Raw genomic sequence first — 17,949 nt, 5'->3', positions numbered from 1 at the left:
TCTGAAGTAAAGGAGTCACGAGCGAAACAGAAGCGGTTAGTGCGCCACCTGTCGGTAATGTACGGAACACATTTAGACAGATTCACAAAGAGTTAAAATAAAAAAAGTAAAAATAAAAACAACAACAAAGAAGAGAAAACCACGGAGGATAGTCTGAGATGTGGGACGCTTGTTTCCGCTAGTGAGGGGGAAAAAAGACAATCATAAGTCAAAATTTCGATGTTATCAAACGTCTGAGAAAATAACTTGAAATTTCAAGTTATTATTATTCTTATTTCCAGCAGAAGGTTTGTTAATCTTAGTAAAACGTGTGGCCCTGAACCCTGAAGGGTAGGCTGTACCTGACAGGTGCTCTAGGGTGGCTGTAAGTCAAAATGTGGAGCAGGTGATCTACTAACCCGCTGGTTGTTCGAGCCCTGGCTGCTCCTGTCTACATGCCAAAACATCCCTGGGGAAGATACTGAAGCTCAAGTTGATGCATCCATTGGAGTGTGAATGTCAGACAAAAAGCATGGACAGAAGTGTATGAATAGGTGAGGAAGGCATGTTTTCTGTAGTGCTTTGAGTGCTCGGATAGAGTAGAAAAGCACTATATAAGAACCAGCCCATTTATTTTATCCTACCAATGGAAATTTCATCCACTCTATAAGTCTGTTTATTCCTTGTGACTTCATACCTGTACAGGGTTTGGTTTATGGAAACTTGTTTGGGGTTTTTTTGCCATAGAAAAAAAATACAAAAATGTGTATTATTGCAATGTATTATTATGTTGTTTATTGTAGAATAATAGCCCAAAATTTTAAATGGTAATTTATTTATTTCAGTGGCAGAAAGAAGCTTCCACATGCAGTTTGTTATAATTATTATTATTATTTAATTACAAGCTACTAAAATGAAAAATGTATAAGCTTTCTTAATCCTAGAAAAAAGGGAGCCCTGAGACAGTGCATGGTAAGATGCCATGTGTCACAGCTTGCTTTATTCTATCTGTGTAAGTTGGATCAGTTTCTTCCTCATGAGATCATATCTCATTTGTGCTTCAAGCAGTGATAAAAAAAAACCCCCAACAGATTCCAACTGAAGTCCTCCGATGAACCACTTTTCCACCTATCCAGTTTGTGTGGAGCATTTCTTGAGTTCGTGTTGGATATTAATAGTTTGTTCATTCTTTTATGTTATTTATGCTTGTAGCATGAGGGACCTAAAGCTTACACATATTAACCATTAAATTCATTCTGTTACCGCTTTTCATTCACATTCCATCTTTCCAATACTGCTGATTTCCCCCTGCGCTGTTCGGGCCTTGTACAAAAAATATGTTACATATTTGTACCTGTGAATATACACACATCCTGCTTCATTGTTTTGCCTGCTTTACTAACATGAAGTGTAAAGTGTAAGTAAAACACTTCTATTCTCACTGTACTTCACCTTCAATGTCTGCAGGACAGTAAAGCTGGCCTGCAGACGTGATTGGATGACTAAATCTCAGATGGATTGCTTCAAGAGGGGCTGGTGGCAATGATGTGAGGAAATACCAGCAGCTGCTGTTGTCTAAATGGGATCCTTCATGCTATCTAATGTATACAAAGGTTTACATACAGAGGAAGAGAGACACTCCTATCTATATCTTATCTGACTGCTGACAGGATGTCGTCTACAATAAGTGGGCTGTATTTATGCTGCGGCTGTAAAAACAGCAGTGCGACTATCACGCATTGGAGCGAGCTCCTCCATAACATTTTGAACAAGAGCGGAGTTTCTCAGCTCGCTCTTTAGTCTTGTGTGTTTAGCACACAAGACTAAATGTTTACATTAGCTAAGTAAAGCAAAAGCATTGCATTCAGGTAAATATGTTTATTTCAAACATAAGCTCTGCGTGCAGTGAAGTCATGAGACGGTGCAGATGGGAAGCAGTACCCTGGTCCAGTGTTTGAGGCTATAGAAAAACAGGTTCAGGTGGAAACGAGTGCAACAAAAGCTTGGAGTTTTACAAGTGCAAATACCTCAAACTAAGCATCGCAATACGCGTCTCCCTTTCAGAAGCACATTACATCAAATTATATTATTATTAAAATTGCTACATAAAAAGAAACAATTATGACAGACACTTATTATATGGATTACTGTTATTGGATCTATATGGTCATATATGGATACAGCAATGATAGAACTCAATATATTCTGAGTACGCTAAGGACTTCAAACATTATCTTTGTTGAGATGCACAGCTGTCCTTTTGTAGGCTTTACCTGGGCTGCACCACCACACTCCAGGTAGTTTACAGTTTACCTTCAGCATATAATTTTCTCCCAAGAACATGTGATCATGCTGTCAGTTTAAAGTCAAAGGTGTAATAAAGGAGTGCAGGCTGTAGCACGACGACATCCCCTGAAGTTAGCAGTGCCTGTTCTATCCAGCACAGACTCGGACTTGTCCACAACTGAAAGCAACTGCCTGGCCTTTTCCCACCATCTCCACAGGGGAGCCCTCTGTGAGGCGTGGTCTTCTGCACACTGTGCGGCGGTGTGTTCGTCACTATGGGGAGGGAGCAGTCTCATCAGCAGGCTGTGGCTCCTAAGGTACTTTTGCACATCACCATCTTGCATCAGGGATTTGCCCACAGTGAGCCGAGATTTCAGTGCTGCAAAAGGGCACAGTGCAATTAATTAACTCTCAGTCCATTCTTGGTTTATATTAAATTCTTCGGGGCAATAACATGTTTGACATTTACTTTAAAGTCTGCTCGGAATCCTCAGATATAATATTGAGATATTTTCAGCTGCATCCAGTTTCAGAAGTGGAGCACACTGTGATCCACACTCTAATACTTATCTGAAAAAGACAAGGCATGGGAGGATTTTGTGTTTATTTCTACAGTGCTGTGCAAAGGTCTCGAGCCACCTCTCAGTGCTTTATGTTTTGCTATGGAAAATGGGGATTTAATGGATATGGTGATTTACTAAAACATGCAAACATATATGGAAATAAGGCAAAAAAAAAAGAAAAGATTTTTGCACTGTTTTAACAAGCTTCAAAGTCAATATTTGGTGTGGCCACCTTTATTCTTGAGCAGTCTGAACTTCCTTAGGAAAGCATCCCTCTTATTTCTTTAACTAGTCTTCAGGAATAGTTATCCAGCTTTCTGTAAGCACATTCAAAGCTGCCTTTTGTTTTGGTCTCTGTCAAACTGATCCCACACCGCTTCAATAATGTTTAAGTGTGGGCTCTGGGGAAGCCAATCCATGATTAATAGTGATCAATTGTTTTTCTTTTACTTTATTAGAAGTGTGTATGAGATCATTGTCATGCTGAAAAATTCCCATGACAATCTAAACCAGAAATAAAAACAAACAAACATTTGTGTTCATTACTCCATGAGACCAGTTCTTGTGCACTTTGCCATATCTCAACCTTTCCTTTCCTTAAGAATGGCTTCTTGACAGCCACTGAGACCATTTCTGACGAGACTTTAGTGAACAGCAGATGGATGAGCTCAAGGGCCAGATGTATCTCTCAGATCCTGTGTCAGTTCTTTGCTGAATTTTTTCCTATATCTAAAGAACATGACGTCCATAGGCTGCACATCATGATGAGTGATATATACATGTACATAATTACCCTGGTGGTGCAAAATAGTGTGCCTGTTAAACTATATTATTTTTGACATTTTTCATTGATTCAAACAAAGAAATGGGAACAAATGTGTTTTAACGACAAACTGCTAGTAACAGATTGCCTAAAGATATGATTTAGGAATAGATCTTTGCTAAGTTGTCTCTCATGCGTACACACAATGTTGGTTGAGCCCTTCATGTAGGTGCCTTTTTTGCCTGCATGCTTCGTATGTCAGTGTTAAGTGGCTTAACAAACGAACAACTTTCTCAGAAAATGGTCAGGTATAAGGACTGGACTCAAAATGAGTAAAAAGAAAGTCTGGCTATGTGAAGGCAAAATATTAAGAAAGTGAAAGAAATTCACTTGCTTTTTTTAACTTTTGCCCGTTTCCTCAAACGCTGTCATCTCTTCATGAAAAAGAAAAGCTGTAACTGACACTTTCACCTCAGTGTGTCATTTCTAACAAACACTTCAGTGTTTTTCTGTTAATGCACCTTCAGTCCTCAGTTTATGCCCCAGTGGCTGTATGTGACCTAAAATACACAAGGCTACAAGATACTGTGAACAACTGGGTCAAAGGCTATACAGTAAAGCCGGTAATTATTTTCTAGACTGCCTCCACAACAAATTATAGACTAGTGACAACAAAATCATTTTAAAAGTAGGCACTGGGGTGCCATGTCAGTGAGAACCATTACAAGCTATCAAACTGAAAATTTTAATGGGCTGCATGAACATTTGCAGTGATAACAGAAATCTGTCAAACTTTGTGTTAGTCAGAAAAACATGTAACCAAGAATAAGGGGGAGAAAAAAAAAGCTCCAAGTTAAGTGTGTCTGTTTAGGTGCTGAACTGAGGCGCACCTTGGGCTCATGGGTACGAGCTGAAGTCACAGCTTCACCACCAGCTTGGCTGACAGATCCCACTCTACTCGGATGTGCTCCTCGAAGGGTCACCGTTATAGAAGTGGGGGCTTTCTGCCCTCCTGACAACAAACACCAACATACACAGAAATAACAAGCTATAAATGATTTACGTCCAAATACACCAGATTAGACTAAATAATAATTTGCTGCAAACATGCTGTGATGCAAGTCATCTAAAGGATAGCTGTTGTTGTTGTTTTTTAAAGCACGTTCATGATATTAGATGACCATGAAAGGTAAAAGCAAATTTGGAGGTTCAGGTAAGTGAAAGGGGTGAGAAAGCCAACTGATTTACACTCAAAATAAAATGACAACAAGACGACAATGAAAACACAAGTTTGATTCCAGTCTTTATTACAACAGGAACAGCTTGGGTAATGCCATGTGCCAACGTTATTGCTTCTCAACACAACTCTCTAGGAGGTCAGCGTTAATATAAATGAATAATTGAAAGCAGGTGATTTAATGGGTTTACAAAATAGGCAAACAAAAAGAAACAAACATGAAATGATCGCTTGAACAAACAAAGCTGACGCAGAAAGCAGTTTTGACTGAAAAACAGGAGTCTTATTAAAATTTGGTCAACCCTCTTAACATTGATCTTAACTTAATTCACAATTATTCAGGATCAAACTGTTTCATGCCTTTGTGTGTCCGACATCAGATGGAAACTCTAAATTGTGACTTTCCATTCCGTGAACATGAAAACATGTACGCCACTAATCTGCCATTGGCTGCTGTACGTGTAAGCTGCACATTCCTCTGCAAACCTTACAACAGTTAGGCTCATTCCAGGCAAACCATCTCTGCAAGTATCAGAGATGTCCTCTACATTCCTCTATGTCCGGCCTACAGACCTCCTGCACTACTGTTTCCAAAACAAAGGATGAACAAACTCTGGGCATTCAACGTGGCCGTCGTGTCTTGGCAGCTCGAGACATACCGGTGGTCTGGTTGGTGATGTGCGCCAAGCCAGGCAAGCTGCTAGCAAGTTTGGCCAGCCCACCATTAGTGAGCAGCTGATGGATGGCGGTGGTTTTAGCCACTCCTCCTGTGGTGACCACAGGCACTGCCCGGAGCAGAGCACTGCTGCTGGTACCGGCGGAGCTCAGGACCGGACCCTGTGGAATGGCACAAACAGCATGAGGGAAGATGAGTGGACAGGAAAGATGATTTTATCATCTTTTATTCCATTAGGTCACTTAAAAGGAAAAAAAGCAAGAAAAAAAAGCAGTTTGGTAGTATTGAAGCCGATTAGACGCGATGACGACGTCTATTAACAAAAAAAAAAAAAGTTTTTCCTTGGCAATAAAACATATGCTCCAGTTTCTCTTTTATGTACCTAAACCATGGAAGTTCCACTAGATCTGTGTGTTTTCAGTTCTTTTAATCATTTGGGTAACCAATTACAAATGTGGCATATTCAAAAAATAGATTAACACATAACTACACACTTTAAAAAAATAAAAATAAAACCCTCTTTGAGTGTTATAAATAGTCTACATAATTTATCGCAAATGGATGGTTCAAAATCTGGTTTAGGAATCGAATACAACCACTCCAAGTGTTACCTGGGTGCCACCTGTGTTGGCTGCTGTTGAGGGAACGTTAGGAGCTTTGGTGACGATCTCCTGAAGACTGAAACTTAGGCCTTGTAGAAGACTGCTGGCGGAAGGTGCTGCACACACACAGATCAATCATTGATTGGGTTAAATCAATCCCAACGAAACATCACAGAAATTATTAAGGGAAAAAAACAAAACATTCCAAGGCCTAAACTAACAGCGCACACACACACACACACACACACACACACACACACACACAATAGCCAGGGCAAGGTTTGGGTCAGTGACTGACAGCGATGGTGCAAGAGGTGATCAATGATGATGTTTGCTAAAACATGTTGTCCAAATTCTCAGCTCAGCGATCAAACTGGATCCCACACAATAAAACCAAGCAGAACTGCACTTGTGTTTTGATGTCACTATGTTGAGATCAGCTGCACAATTAAGAGTGCAAACAAGCGTGCAAGGCAGGACAAGACGAAGATACCTTGGGCAGTGGCTGGAGCTTGCGCCTGGGCTGGTGTGGAAGGCCCCGACACCATGCAAGGCTGCACGCTGCTGAATGAGCTGGAGCCTGGGGACAGGGCACCAGACACCTCTGAGAGACTACCAGACCTGCAGTGACACACATAACCACCAGTCTACTCAGGAGCTACCCCAGCAAGTGCTGCTTTGGCCATCACTCAGCTCCCAAACTCCAAGTACACCTCTAACCAATCCCTCTGCACCAGACACCCCACCAAATGGGAGTGGATGTGGGTGTAGGGATAGTTAGGGTTTCAAGTGCTCCAACCTCAATGTGTCAGTGTGTGTGTGTGTGTGTGTGTGTTATGGCGCTGGCTTGCTTACCGTTGGCCTGTAAGAAGTCCAGACAGCTCCTTGGCACCAGCTACAGTCTGTCCCATTGTCACAGTTAAGGGCTTTCCTGAGACACCCACTGCAAGAAAAAAAAAAAAAAGAAAATATGAAGGACAGTCAGTTATCTCGCTTTGGTAAAAACAAAAAAGGAACACAAAAACAAAAAACAACAAATAAATTATGATCATTTCTAGAAAAAGGGTGAATCTCAAAACAACCACCTGGTCATTAATGACAGGCAGAATGTTTGTTTTTTCAAAATAAAAGGCTTAGCAAAGCCCTAGTTTAAATTTAATAATGCATAATCAACAAAAAACACATTTTTCATCTGCACAGTTGAATGAACTCAACCTGCTCAAAGCATCTGTCTGTCCACAAGTGATTTTAATCAACGCATGAAAGAATGAACTATATCTTTTTATTCTGACAAAAACAAACAAAAAAGCCCAGACAAGTTCTCTCAGTGTTTAAAGATTCAAGTTTGTATGAAGCTATGTATGACATGAGAGGCAAATTACCCAACACCTTATAGTGGGTGACTGCAGGAATGTATTGCTGATTGGCTGAATCAGTCACTGCCTTCTTTTTGTGTGTGTCTGTGTGTTTTTTTGTTTTTTTTAAGGCTGTTTATTGGAATTTTATTTCACAAACTAAGTGGTTTGCCTCACTGACAATTCAACCAAGTAAATAATTAATCCATCTAGTGCAATTCAAAGCAGTTGGCATTTTTTGGCCATTTTGGGAATGTCCATGTTGCACTGATTTAAGCAGCAGATAAATAATTATTTTAGAGAAAAATAACAGTTTTTTACCATCTATAGAAACTTCACTTAAATTTATTTTTAACAAAAATGATGTTTTATAACTACAGACTGCTTTGGGCTATAAACTATCAGAACCTTTTCTGTAATTTTACATATTTATTGCACAGAAAAACTTAGATACACTGTTGAAGCTATACGTTTTTAAAAAATCTTATATTAACCCTCTGCGGTCCAGGGTATAATTGGCCGTTTTTGATTACTTTTGATTTCACCTCTACATTTCACATTTAAAAAACTGTTTATCTTGCCTTGTTTGGTATCATTATTTTCAGCACAACCTCGAATATCTGGCATTGGAGTTGTTTTTTCATTTTGACATACTATATTAGCACAATTGATCTAAACTCAGACAAAAATGTTTCATTTTAAATATTTAACGTGTTTAACGAATCATTTTCATAACTTGAAATCCAAATAGAAATTATACATTTCTAAAAATTGTGCACGTTTGGCAAACAAGAAAGGTATGGTACCATTTACCTAAATCTGGCCACAACCCTGGCCTAAACCCTGCAGGTCTGACAACAGGAGGTGTATCGGTCCAGTTTTCTATGTGGACACAGCGTTTACACTGGAATCTGCCCTTGGTGGCTTTTTTGGAGGAAATGTGACATTCGCTAGTATACCTGACACACAAAACAAAAAGTACACAATACAGTAACTATAGCCTCCAAACACGCTAAATGTCACTAATGTCTCACATGTGAAAACTCGCCCTCTCTCTTTCTTTCAGTCGCCCGATTTCTCTCGCGGGCGTCACTCCTAAAACTTCCCCTTCTCCCTAAACAACCAAGTGCCACATGCTGCCATATCATTTTTTGATTGGCTCACATGGTACACTTTAACACCAATAGGGAACGGGTGTTTTTTATTTTTTCACTCGCAAGCGGAGAGTGTTTGCTAGCACTGTCCTTAGAAAACACCATTTTTACCGTTTCTTTCTGCCGTGCACACCGCTGTTTTGTTCAGAAAGAAACATCGCGTGTATTTTTTAATCATAACTCTGGTGTTACGTGGCCCATCGACACAATTTAAAAACTGGTATATAGTTTGAAGTCCAAATTGAATTGGAGACTCTGGGTCGCTGCATCTTGTAGCCGTGTTGTCTTAAATTGGTCATGTGATTTTGACGCGCCGGTGCGTCCGTCGACCCCAGAGGGTTAAGACAGCTCAGAAATTAAATATGTAGCTAATCTTCTTTAAACTGACAGTAAGATGATTTACTGGTCAAGCCCACTTCAGATCAAAGTAACTTGATAGAAAGTGAGCTTGACCTCCCTCACTTAGACCAGAGGTTTTATATGCAGCTGTGGTCATTTAACAGTGAACGCTATTGCCAGCTGTTTGTTTACTTAGATGCTGCCAGTGGAGTAGTCCATCTGGTTGCTACATTTAGGCCTTCCTACTTGCTGGTTTCATCTGGTTTAAACTGCAATTATCCAAAGTTGGTCTATTGGACTGTGGATTTTTTTCCCCCGACAGTGAGTTTTTTCATGACTGCATATGCTAAAAGTGTTGTGTGGAGAGCAGGGCTGGGCTACGGGTGACATTCAGAAGTCGACCCTTGTGGTTGTTTAGTCTAGATACAACGCCGAGCAAGTGTCAGCTTGTTGTGTGTGAACCAGTTTAGTTTATCATCATCTTTAATATCAAGAATATCAAAATTTCATGAGTATCAGCACCAATTTACACAATTTCTGATTACCAATACTCCTAAATCAAACCACTGTTAAAGGATCCCAGGTTTTGTACCTTCATGTGCAGCAGGACTGAGGCTGCCCCCTGCTGAATCGCTTTGGGAAACAATAGTAACCTTGATCTTTGCTCTCTTGGAGGCTTTGCTTGGAGTGGGACTAGGTGTCTGCCTCCTCTTGCCATGGGACCGCAGTTCATCTCTGTCCAGGCCCTCCATCTGATCAGAGGTCACCGGCACTGCACGGCACAGACAAACACACAGACGAACACACAACTATCAGTGAAGTACTGAAGTGACACGAACCTGTGGTATTTTATCCTTAACTAACCCCAAGCTTTGAAGTTAATATTTGCTCTCAAAAGCTTTATAAAGTTTTAATGCAGTAAAGTAGTCACATTAGTCTACAATTAAAGCAGCGGAAACAAAGGAAGGAGAGTGAAAGGGAAAGAGGAAAGAAAAAAAGGAAAGAAGAGGGATAGACACTTACCAAAAATACAAGGAGGAGTGCCAGGAGGAAGATTTTTCCTCACAAGCATGTTTTGTTTCATAAAAGCAGCAAACTGAGCTGGAATGAATTGGAAAAAAGAGCCGGAAAGGAAAGTTGTAGGAAGAGAAGAGACAAGAGGATGAGAGGAAAGTATTTCAGTCACGTTCCATCTTCCCCCATCAGATGTCGTGACTTGATAATCTCTTCAAAATCTTTGTTTTCTACCATCATTTTCACATCTTGCATTCTACCCTGTCTGGTTACCTTGTAACACCTCTGCAAAAATTCCACCGGAGTTAAGATCAATGGCTCGTTTTAACAAGTTCAAATAAACAAGTGGGGTGAACGGGACAACTGTGTACACACAGGTACCAAGGATCACAGTGCACAAGCGTATTTACAGAGCCCTTTTCAATGAATTCAGAGTTGAGTGAGTTGGTGCACTGACCTTGAGCCTGCTTGTGAGTGAGCACTGTGCCGGAGCGCTGCATGTGTGTCTTGAGCAACTGTGTAGCAGTGATAAGGCTGGACTTCTGTGCCGGAGAAAGACCAGATGTCTTGGGTTTGGGACTGGATGTGGGACTGCTGCAGACACTAGACAGATCCTGAGGATCGAGCGAACATGAGCACCTGGTGACTCATATGCAGACAGTGTAGCTTCTTACAATCATAAGACACGATGCTATGACTGCAATTCCACCATACAAGGTCTTATTATTAAAACTCAACAGCTACTGTTGAATGATAACAGTTATGATACACACCATTGTATAATTTACCATCATTTCATAAAACATTTTTTATTTCATAAAAATACAGAAGACTTCTTACCTCAGATCCTGACGGCGAGATAGGAACTCTCAGTGCAGGGGAGGATGGTCGTCCTCTCTCCATGTCAAAGGGAAGCTCCCGTCGAGGCCTTTTCTTCTTTTCTGTGTCCATGTCTCTCAGCTCACCTGAGCCATGACCGTGGCCCTCCGCCCGTGTAAGCACACCTGAAAGGAAGTCAGCGATCTCATCCTAAAGACCAGTGAGAGAAGAACAAAATATAAATATTCAAAATATAAACTGCAGCAGATGAAAAATGCTTTCTAGCTATGAGGGCCCACCTGAATGCAGCGGTCCACCATGGTCTGCGTCAGTCCTTCTGATTTCATCTTTGCTGAATTGATTCTGTGGAGTGGTTTAGAGTCAGAAGTGGAAAAATATTAAGTGTCATACTTGACCATGTAGCCAATCAATTGTTCAAACTATTAAAATGCGTTTTTGCATCACATATATGTGGTCTCAGAACATTTCATCAAGAAGTTCAGTGTCATATACGCTGCAAACAAAGTAGTTACACTTGAGCAAAGAAATGCCATATAACCCCCCCAAAAAAACTGTATTATTGCCCAGCAAACTTATCTCATTTATGTGCCATCTCTTGAGTTAAGTGCCTTCTTATCTTTGAACCATTCATAGATTTGTTTTGAAAGTGGTCAGGTACAAGCATCGGTCTGAAAATTTCAGTCAATTTGTTCTGAAAAAACTATGTGAGACCTTCAGAAAGCCTGGAGAACGATTGCTCATGAGCACTTTAAAAGCTAAATATATAGAAAAGAAGGACTTGTGCACAAAACTGTACATTAAGCTTTTGAGTAAATCTTTCTCATCCCAGTGATAAGTTCGATACAGGCATTTACTTGCTGTGAAGCGAATATCTTCCAAGCTTCACTGACATAATGAGGAATCTACTTGCATTTGACTCGTTGAACATCATCTCTGGTCCCTGCTAAAATATTATGTTTTTCAGATCTTTAAGGCTGTGACTGACCTCAGATTGTCATCCGCGCCTCCAACCACCACCATGCTGTTGTCTGCCCTGAGCTTCTCTCTGAACTCCTCCATTCCTTCTGTGCTACACTGGAGCGCGTTCTGGCCGACCACAAACAACACTGGTGTCTTCATGTCCAGGAGCGGGTCATCCACATCCTGTAAACCAGCAATATGTGAAAAACTGGCACAAGCAAAGTTTTGTTTTTCAGTTATATTTTAAAAAAAAAAAAAAAAAAAAGAAAGAAGAAGAAGAAGAAGACAGTATTTTTTTCTAACAGTTGAGTAAAACATCAAAGATAAAAACCAGTGCTGAAGCTAGATAATGCTTTAGGTCATACCCCACGTGGCCCATTGACTGTTAGCAGGGGGAAGCCAAGACAGACCACAGCCGTCAAATACTCCATCAGGGACACCTGGAGTCAAAGTTTATTATTAAAATGTATTCTATTGCACACCTTTGACAATAGTGCACTTTTATTAGTGCCATCACATTAAATCACTATGATAAATACATGGTAAAAAGTCTTACATGGCAAGCCATAAGAGCCCCAGCGTTCCAGCCGACCAGGATAATGGGTTTGTGAGGAAAGTGACTGTGAACCTGGTGGTTACATTTATAAAAACATGCAATCAGTGCAGGTACAGACGCACAAACAAAAAAAATAAATAACCATTATATAGCATCTCTAGTTTGGACAGTGATCTGAGTCATTACCTAATAAATACAATTAGAAATGTGCATAATTAAAAATCTGCCACATTCATCTACATGAATTTAACAAAATAAAGATCACAATCACATCGCAGCTATAGTCACTAATGCATCAAATAAAAACCAACATCCTACCTCCATGACCTTGGCCCTGACAGTACCCAACATGTGCTCTAGGCACTGGGTGATGCCAATATTGGCCCCGCTGTTCACATGAGTGTGTATTGGGATGACCTAACACAAAAACAGCTGTTTTAGGCAGTTTTCTGTGACAAAACAGGGAAGAAAAATATTTCTGTAAACACAAAGATTTGATCTGATGGGACATCTGACCTTTCCAAAAAAGGAGAGCTGTGACTGCCAGAATCTCATTCTCCGTGAAGTGGAGAGGGCGGGATTGGTTGGGCTTGATGGTGCAATAAGGATGAGCGGGGATCCTGGAAGCTTGCTCTGCAAGGAGAAAAAAAAAAAAAAAAAAGGATTCAGGGGTCACATGTGCAAAAAGTTAAATGAAAACGTTTTCTGTTGAAAACTGAAAGCGACTGATTTAATTTTACCGGCTTGTTTTGAGACAGAACTCCAACAGCTGGGTCCCATGGCCGTTTCAGTAGCAGTGACAGCGCCTCTGCGCTTGGAGCGCCGGTCTTTGCCGATGACAGCAACATTCTGTCGATCAGCGAGGGCAACTAAGCAGACAGAGGAACGTAACAATGAATCAACAGTCTCATTAATTAATGGCGACCTGTGTTGAGCTTAAAGTCAGTTTTCTGTGTCATGAATGAGGCCCTCACTTATGCTGAACACATAAAATGGAGCAGGTTATACGCCAAGTTTGGGTTGAAAAATGAAAATAAATGAATAAATAAATAAAAAACTAAAAATAAATCACTGCAGATTATCTTTTATACTGCTGGAACTGCAGCTATAAGAATTAACACCAGCAATAGCTCTTCATTCAATAAAATTTATTTCACTTCAATCTGCCTGCAAACGAAAGCAATTTCCAAACTTCCTTTATTAGTCTGTGGGACGGTAATACTTAACGTTTAAATGGATCCTGTTTAAAGTGTCAGCGCTCTAATGTGCAGCCGTCACCGTAGGGAAAAACTAAAAAACACAGCAGCACTGAGAGCTAAAACAATTACCTTGAATTAAAATCTTTATTGTACTGCTTTGAGCACTAAATCACCAAATTAAAAATTTTCTGCAGCATTAATCTTTTGTCTTATTTGCAATAGTGTAGCACTGAACTTTCTAATGTTCTTTATAGATTGTTAAATCACCATTTCACCATCATTATCATTTGAGAACATCTCAGAAGCAGGCTGGAATCATAGAAATTTTGTGCGAAAGAAGAGTAACATGATGCGTGAAACACCCCTTTTATGTGAGCATGTGCAGATCCTGAAGCAAGAAACCTGGCTGATACCCACTGAGCTAGCTAAGGCAAAGAAACCCTGGCTGGGTTGAACTTTGTAGCCTATCCCTCTGGCACAGGCCTAACAGAAAAATGTACATCAGTTCATACTCTTTATTCAATTACGTACCTTGCTTTTGAGAGTCTGCAGCACATCCAGGTATGCAGCAAGCATGGCTAGGCTTAAAGACTCAATTAGAGTGGTGTGTAACCACTGTGTCAGTTTGGTGTCCCAGTTCACACTGGCCAGCGCATGCCGCACCTTCCTCGCACACTTGTCCACAGCTATCCTTCGCAAAATTGGCTCATTGGAAGTCTGTGAGAAACAAGATCACAGAACAATTCAGTCATTTTTACGTCTGAAATATAACCTACAGAACCAGGGATCCCCACTATCACTCAGCTGGCGAGTTCAGATGGTAAGCCCTAAAATTAGTTGTCATATGGTAAAAAACTTTTGTAAATTTCTCCTCTCATGCTTTCAGTTGCTTCTGTGTGAACAGATTATCCATCAGTGCATCACCCGGTAGCTTTCTTCATTTTTGTTTATTAAATTTATTAACCAAAGGAGCAATAGGGCATGAATTTCTCTGGGCAGAACTAGGGACTCAAAACCTAAATCACACACGGGCAAAACATGACCCGAGGGCCAGAGCGAGGCTGCACAACACTTTTAGACACCTGAAGCCCTGAAAGAAAAACTAAAATGAACCCCGCCAAAAAATAAGAATGAAAGGGAGGATTATGTTAACGAAGCTTGGGGAGAATAACTGCAGCAAGTCTGTCCTGCTATTTAGTAAGTCAAACAGGGGGTGCTTCACTACAAACTTTTTGTGATGAACTACAATGTATTACAGATCTTAGCATCCAACCCCCATTGGGCTTGAATGCATCTTTTGCAAATCTCAAACAGCAGTAACTTATCCTCATAACTTAGCTGCAGCCACATATGTAAAACTGAACAGATAATTAAATCAGACATTCATATACAAGTGTGTTTGTTTATGGGCTTCACAAACAGAACAGACTGCATTTAAAAATGTTCTTAATTTATTGATGCAGGAACATATTCTATTATTGCATCAGCTGTGTATATCCATATTTAGATATTAGGCAACAACATATTGGCACAAAGTGCCATTATTATATATATCATTTCAACTGTTAAATCTTTTCCCACAGTCAAACAAAGAAGTTGTGAATAATTCTTAGTACCCTTTAGTACCCAAAACAAACAAACAACAAAAAAGACTTACATTTTCATTGGCCAGACGGGCTAGTCTTTCCGCTTGCAGAGCTTTAATGACCTTGTTGAACAATTTGTTCTGGGCCACTGTCCATCCAGTCCTGAAGCAGAATTATTTCAAAGAGATTTACTGCAAGTGGATAACGTTACATGATAAAAGGTGGAGCATTGAGGTGGTTGCTTACTTGTTTACATGTTCCTCCCAGTCATCAGGGGGCGGCGGACTCTCAGCAACTGTACGAGCAAACAGGACATGCCGCTCGCACTCCTTCATCACACTAAGGGCTTTGTGGTTATCATATAGAAGAACAGGTGTTGGCGTTACAGTTTCCACATCTATTAAAGAATCTGAATCTCTGCAGACAAAGAAAAAAAATACCGCATCACTACAAGTGATTAAAAATGTGCATCAGATTACTAATTTTACCATGGCTAAAGAGAAGCAGCCTAATAGGAGCATTTTTAACTCACAAAACGGGTTCAGGCTGGCGACGTGGGGTAACAAACAGCGTCCTCGTGGGTCGAGCACTGCTGGCATCTGGGTGGGCATTCCATGGTTTGGCATAGCTGTGGTCCAGAAATACTAAATCTAACTCTCTTTCATGGGCTGAGAGCTGGAACAACAAGGATGTGCCCATCTTTCGAGCTGAGGTCTGGAAGTCTTTATCTCCACCACGATGCATCCTCTTCCTGGGCCCCAAAGGGCCCCGGGAAGACCTTAACAACTGGTGCTGATTCAGGACAAACTTGGGAAAGAAGGGAAGAATTGTTTTTGTATTTTATGCAAAATAATCGAAGAATATTATCAAATTTGTCTGCCAAAAAATGACTTTATCTTAAAGTGGTATTGCTAATTTTACAGAAATATTAGTTGTGAAACATAGAAATCACACACACGCCCACGCACACATATGTGGGAGGAAAACTGTGTGTGTGTGTGTGTGTGTGTGTGTGTGAGAGAAGATTTGTATCAATTTTAATATTGAAACTCTTACATCATAAATCCATAAAGTTTGTGGTAGGGCAATAGCTCCAGACAAAGCCTTTAAAGCCCTTTAAGTGTTGACATATCAGAAAGACAACGGAATAACTGAACTACAGTCAGCTCTGTGGAAGCGAGCACATTCAAGGGTCTGCACTTACACAATTTCTAGTTTTTTTATGCATACTGACAATGCGTTGAGCTCCAGGGCTTTACGCTATTTTCCAAATATAACTTATTTATAAGTTATTGATTAAAAAAAACCCAACAACAACAGCCTAAAAAGCCACAAAGCAACAATAAAAGCACTAACAACAACAGCACTACGAGCGATAGCGAAACAGTTTCAGTCCTGGTACAGAGTCAGACTGACGCTTAACACGTTTATACTCTTTAAGCACCACCTATTAGCTTCTACCATGTACTGGATATTATTTTGCCATTATAAACCACATATTGAGTCGCGTGTGGCAAATAACCAAAACATTCCACTTAATACGTGGGTTAAGTGTAATAGGTTCAATATTTATCACAAATACATTCGCAAATTCACCCGCGACTGAAAGCTGCGTAATGACCTAGCATGCTAGCATAATCATAGCGAGCTACAAGCTAAGCAAATGGTGTACCGCTCATTACCTCTTACTTTGATCACTCCATGTTGTCCGCGACGGCTTCAGCTCCTGCTTCGAGCAAAGCAAATATAAGAACGGCGTATTTACCGGGCAATGAAAAAGGTTATATTAAACATAAACATTTAGCTCGTAAAAGCCACTTCCTTTTGTTCGCTTCGTTGCCTTGTTAGGCTCCGCGCCCTCCCTTTCTAGGCCCTAAATTCAAGCGGCTCAGTCAGGCCTGCTGTTTCTACCAAACTGGCAACCCTGATCGTGGCGCGTCAGACAGAGAATGACGCAAAATATGGACTGGATTGATAAAAGTTTGGATTATTATCGGTCCCCCAGAAATAAAATACACGATTTAATGACATGAAATGTGCGTAACTGTAACTTGTTAAAAATGAATCCTACCATTTCATATATATATATATATATATATATATATATATATATATATATATATATATATCTTGGAAATGGTAGGATTCATTTTTAACAAGTTACAGTTACGCACAGTTATTGGTCCAACTACCGACCAATAACCTGCCTCAGTACTACATGGAAGCTCCTGTCAGGCATCATATCGGCTAAGATGAACAGGCACATGGGTCAATACATGAGCGGGACACAGAAAGGAATTGGCAAGAATACCAGAGGCGCAAAACACCAGCTACTGGTAGACAGAGCAATCAGCCGAGACTGCAAGACCAGACTGACCAACCTGTGCACTGCCTGGATTGATTACAAGAAGGCCTATGACTCAATGCCCCACAGCTGGATACTGGAATGCCTAGAATTGTACAAGATCAATGGGACCCTAAGAGCCTTCATCAGGAACTCAATGGGGATGTGGCGTACAACACTAGAGGCCAACTCCAAGCCCATAGCACAAGTCACCATCAAGTGCGGGATCTACCAAGGAGATGCTCTGTCCCCACTGCTGCTCTGCATAGGCCTGAATAGGGCTGAACGATATATCGCATTTGCGATAATATCGCGACATGATCAAGTGCAATTTTCTAACCGCAAAGGCTGCGATTATACTCTGGACATGTCCAAATTCATGGGCTGCATCCTCCTGAGGCCGCATTTGTAGACCGATTACGTCACAGCGATGCGCCGAAGGCTGTCCAAATTACTACCATATCCCAGAATTCATAGCGCGGCCCAGCCAAACTCC

At 40.6% G+C, this 17,949-nt stretch overlaps 1 protein-coding gene across 7 annotated transcripts; it reads right to left on the bottom strand.

The window, feature by feature from the left end:
* Positions 1-1,992: 1,992 nt before the first annotated feature.
* LOC146656932 (KAT8 regulatory NSL complex subunit 3-like) lies at positions 1,993-17,036 on the bottom strand. Of its 7 annotated transcripts, none has more exons than XM_085424711.1 (21): positions 16,792-17,036; positions 15,642-15,916; positions 15,356-15,526; positions 15,181-15,271; positions 14,055-14,240; positions 13,065-13,193; positions 12,841-12,957; positions 12,643-12,741; positions 12,325-12,396; positions 12,134-12,208; positions 11,794-11,951; positions 11,087-11,150; positions 10,809-10,997; positions 10,426-10,582; positions 9,547-9,726; positions 6,962-7,049; positions 6,600-6,727; positions 6,116-6,222; positions 5,488-5,665; positions 4,482-4,603; positions 1,993-2,644 (listed from the first exon to the last, which is right to left on the bottom strand). In XM_085424711.1, the coding sequence occupies exons 2-21, from the start codon at positions 15,851-15,853 to the stop codon at positions 2,639-2,641; spliced, it is 2,529 nt and encodes an 842-aa protein (XP_085280837.1). In that variant the 5' UTR covers positions 15,854-15,916; positions 16,792-17,036; the 3' UTR covers positions 1,993-2,638. The 7 variants fall into 7 exon arrangements, with proteins under 7 accessions (XP_085280837.1, XP_085280835.1, XP_085280836.1 ...); XM_085424709.1 differs by lacking the exon at positions 1,993-2,644 and adding an exon at positions 2,764-2,835; XM_085424710.1 differs by lacking the exon at positions 1,993-2,644 and adding an exon at positions 2,764-2,835 and having other exon boundaries at positions 16,799-17,036.
* Positions 17,037-17,949: the final 913 nt, after the last annotated feature.

Source organism: Rhamphochromis longiceps, linkage group LG12 (assembly GCF_057381845.1).
Source record: "Rhamphochromis longiceps isolate RC_006_pf linkage group LG12, R_longiceps_female_GT1.1, whole genome shotgun sequence".
Lineage (NCBI taxonomy): Eukaryota > Metazoa > Chordata > Actinopteri > Cichliformes > Cichlidae > Rhamphochromis > Rhamphochromis longiceps.
This window is presented reverse-complemented; position numbering and strand designations above follow the sequence as displayed.

Coding starts and splice junctions, on each gene's coding strand:
- LOC146656932 (XM_085424709.1), bottom strand. CDS start 15,853: ATGCATCGTGGTGGAGATAAAGACTTCCAGACCTCAGCTCGAAAGATG. Junction 14,241..15,180: donor CCCGTCTGGCCAATGAAAAT/GTAAGTCTTTTT, acceptor TGTTTCTCACAG/ACTTCCAATGAGCCAATTTT. Junction 12,209..12,324: donor GGGCTCTTATGGCTTGCCAT/GTAAGACTTTTT, acceptor CTTTGACTCCAG/GTGTCCCTGATGGAGTATTT.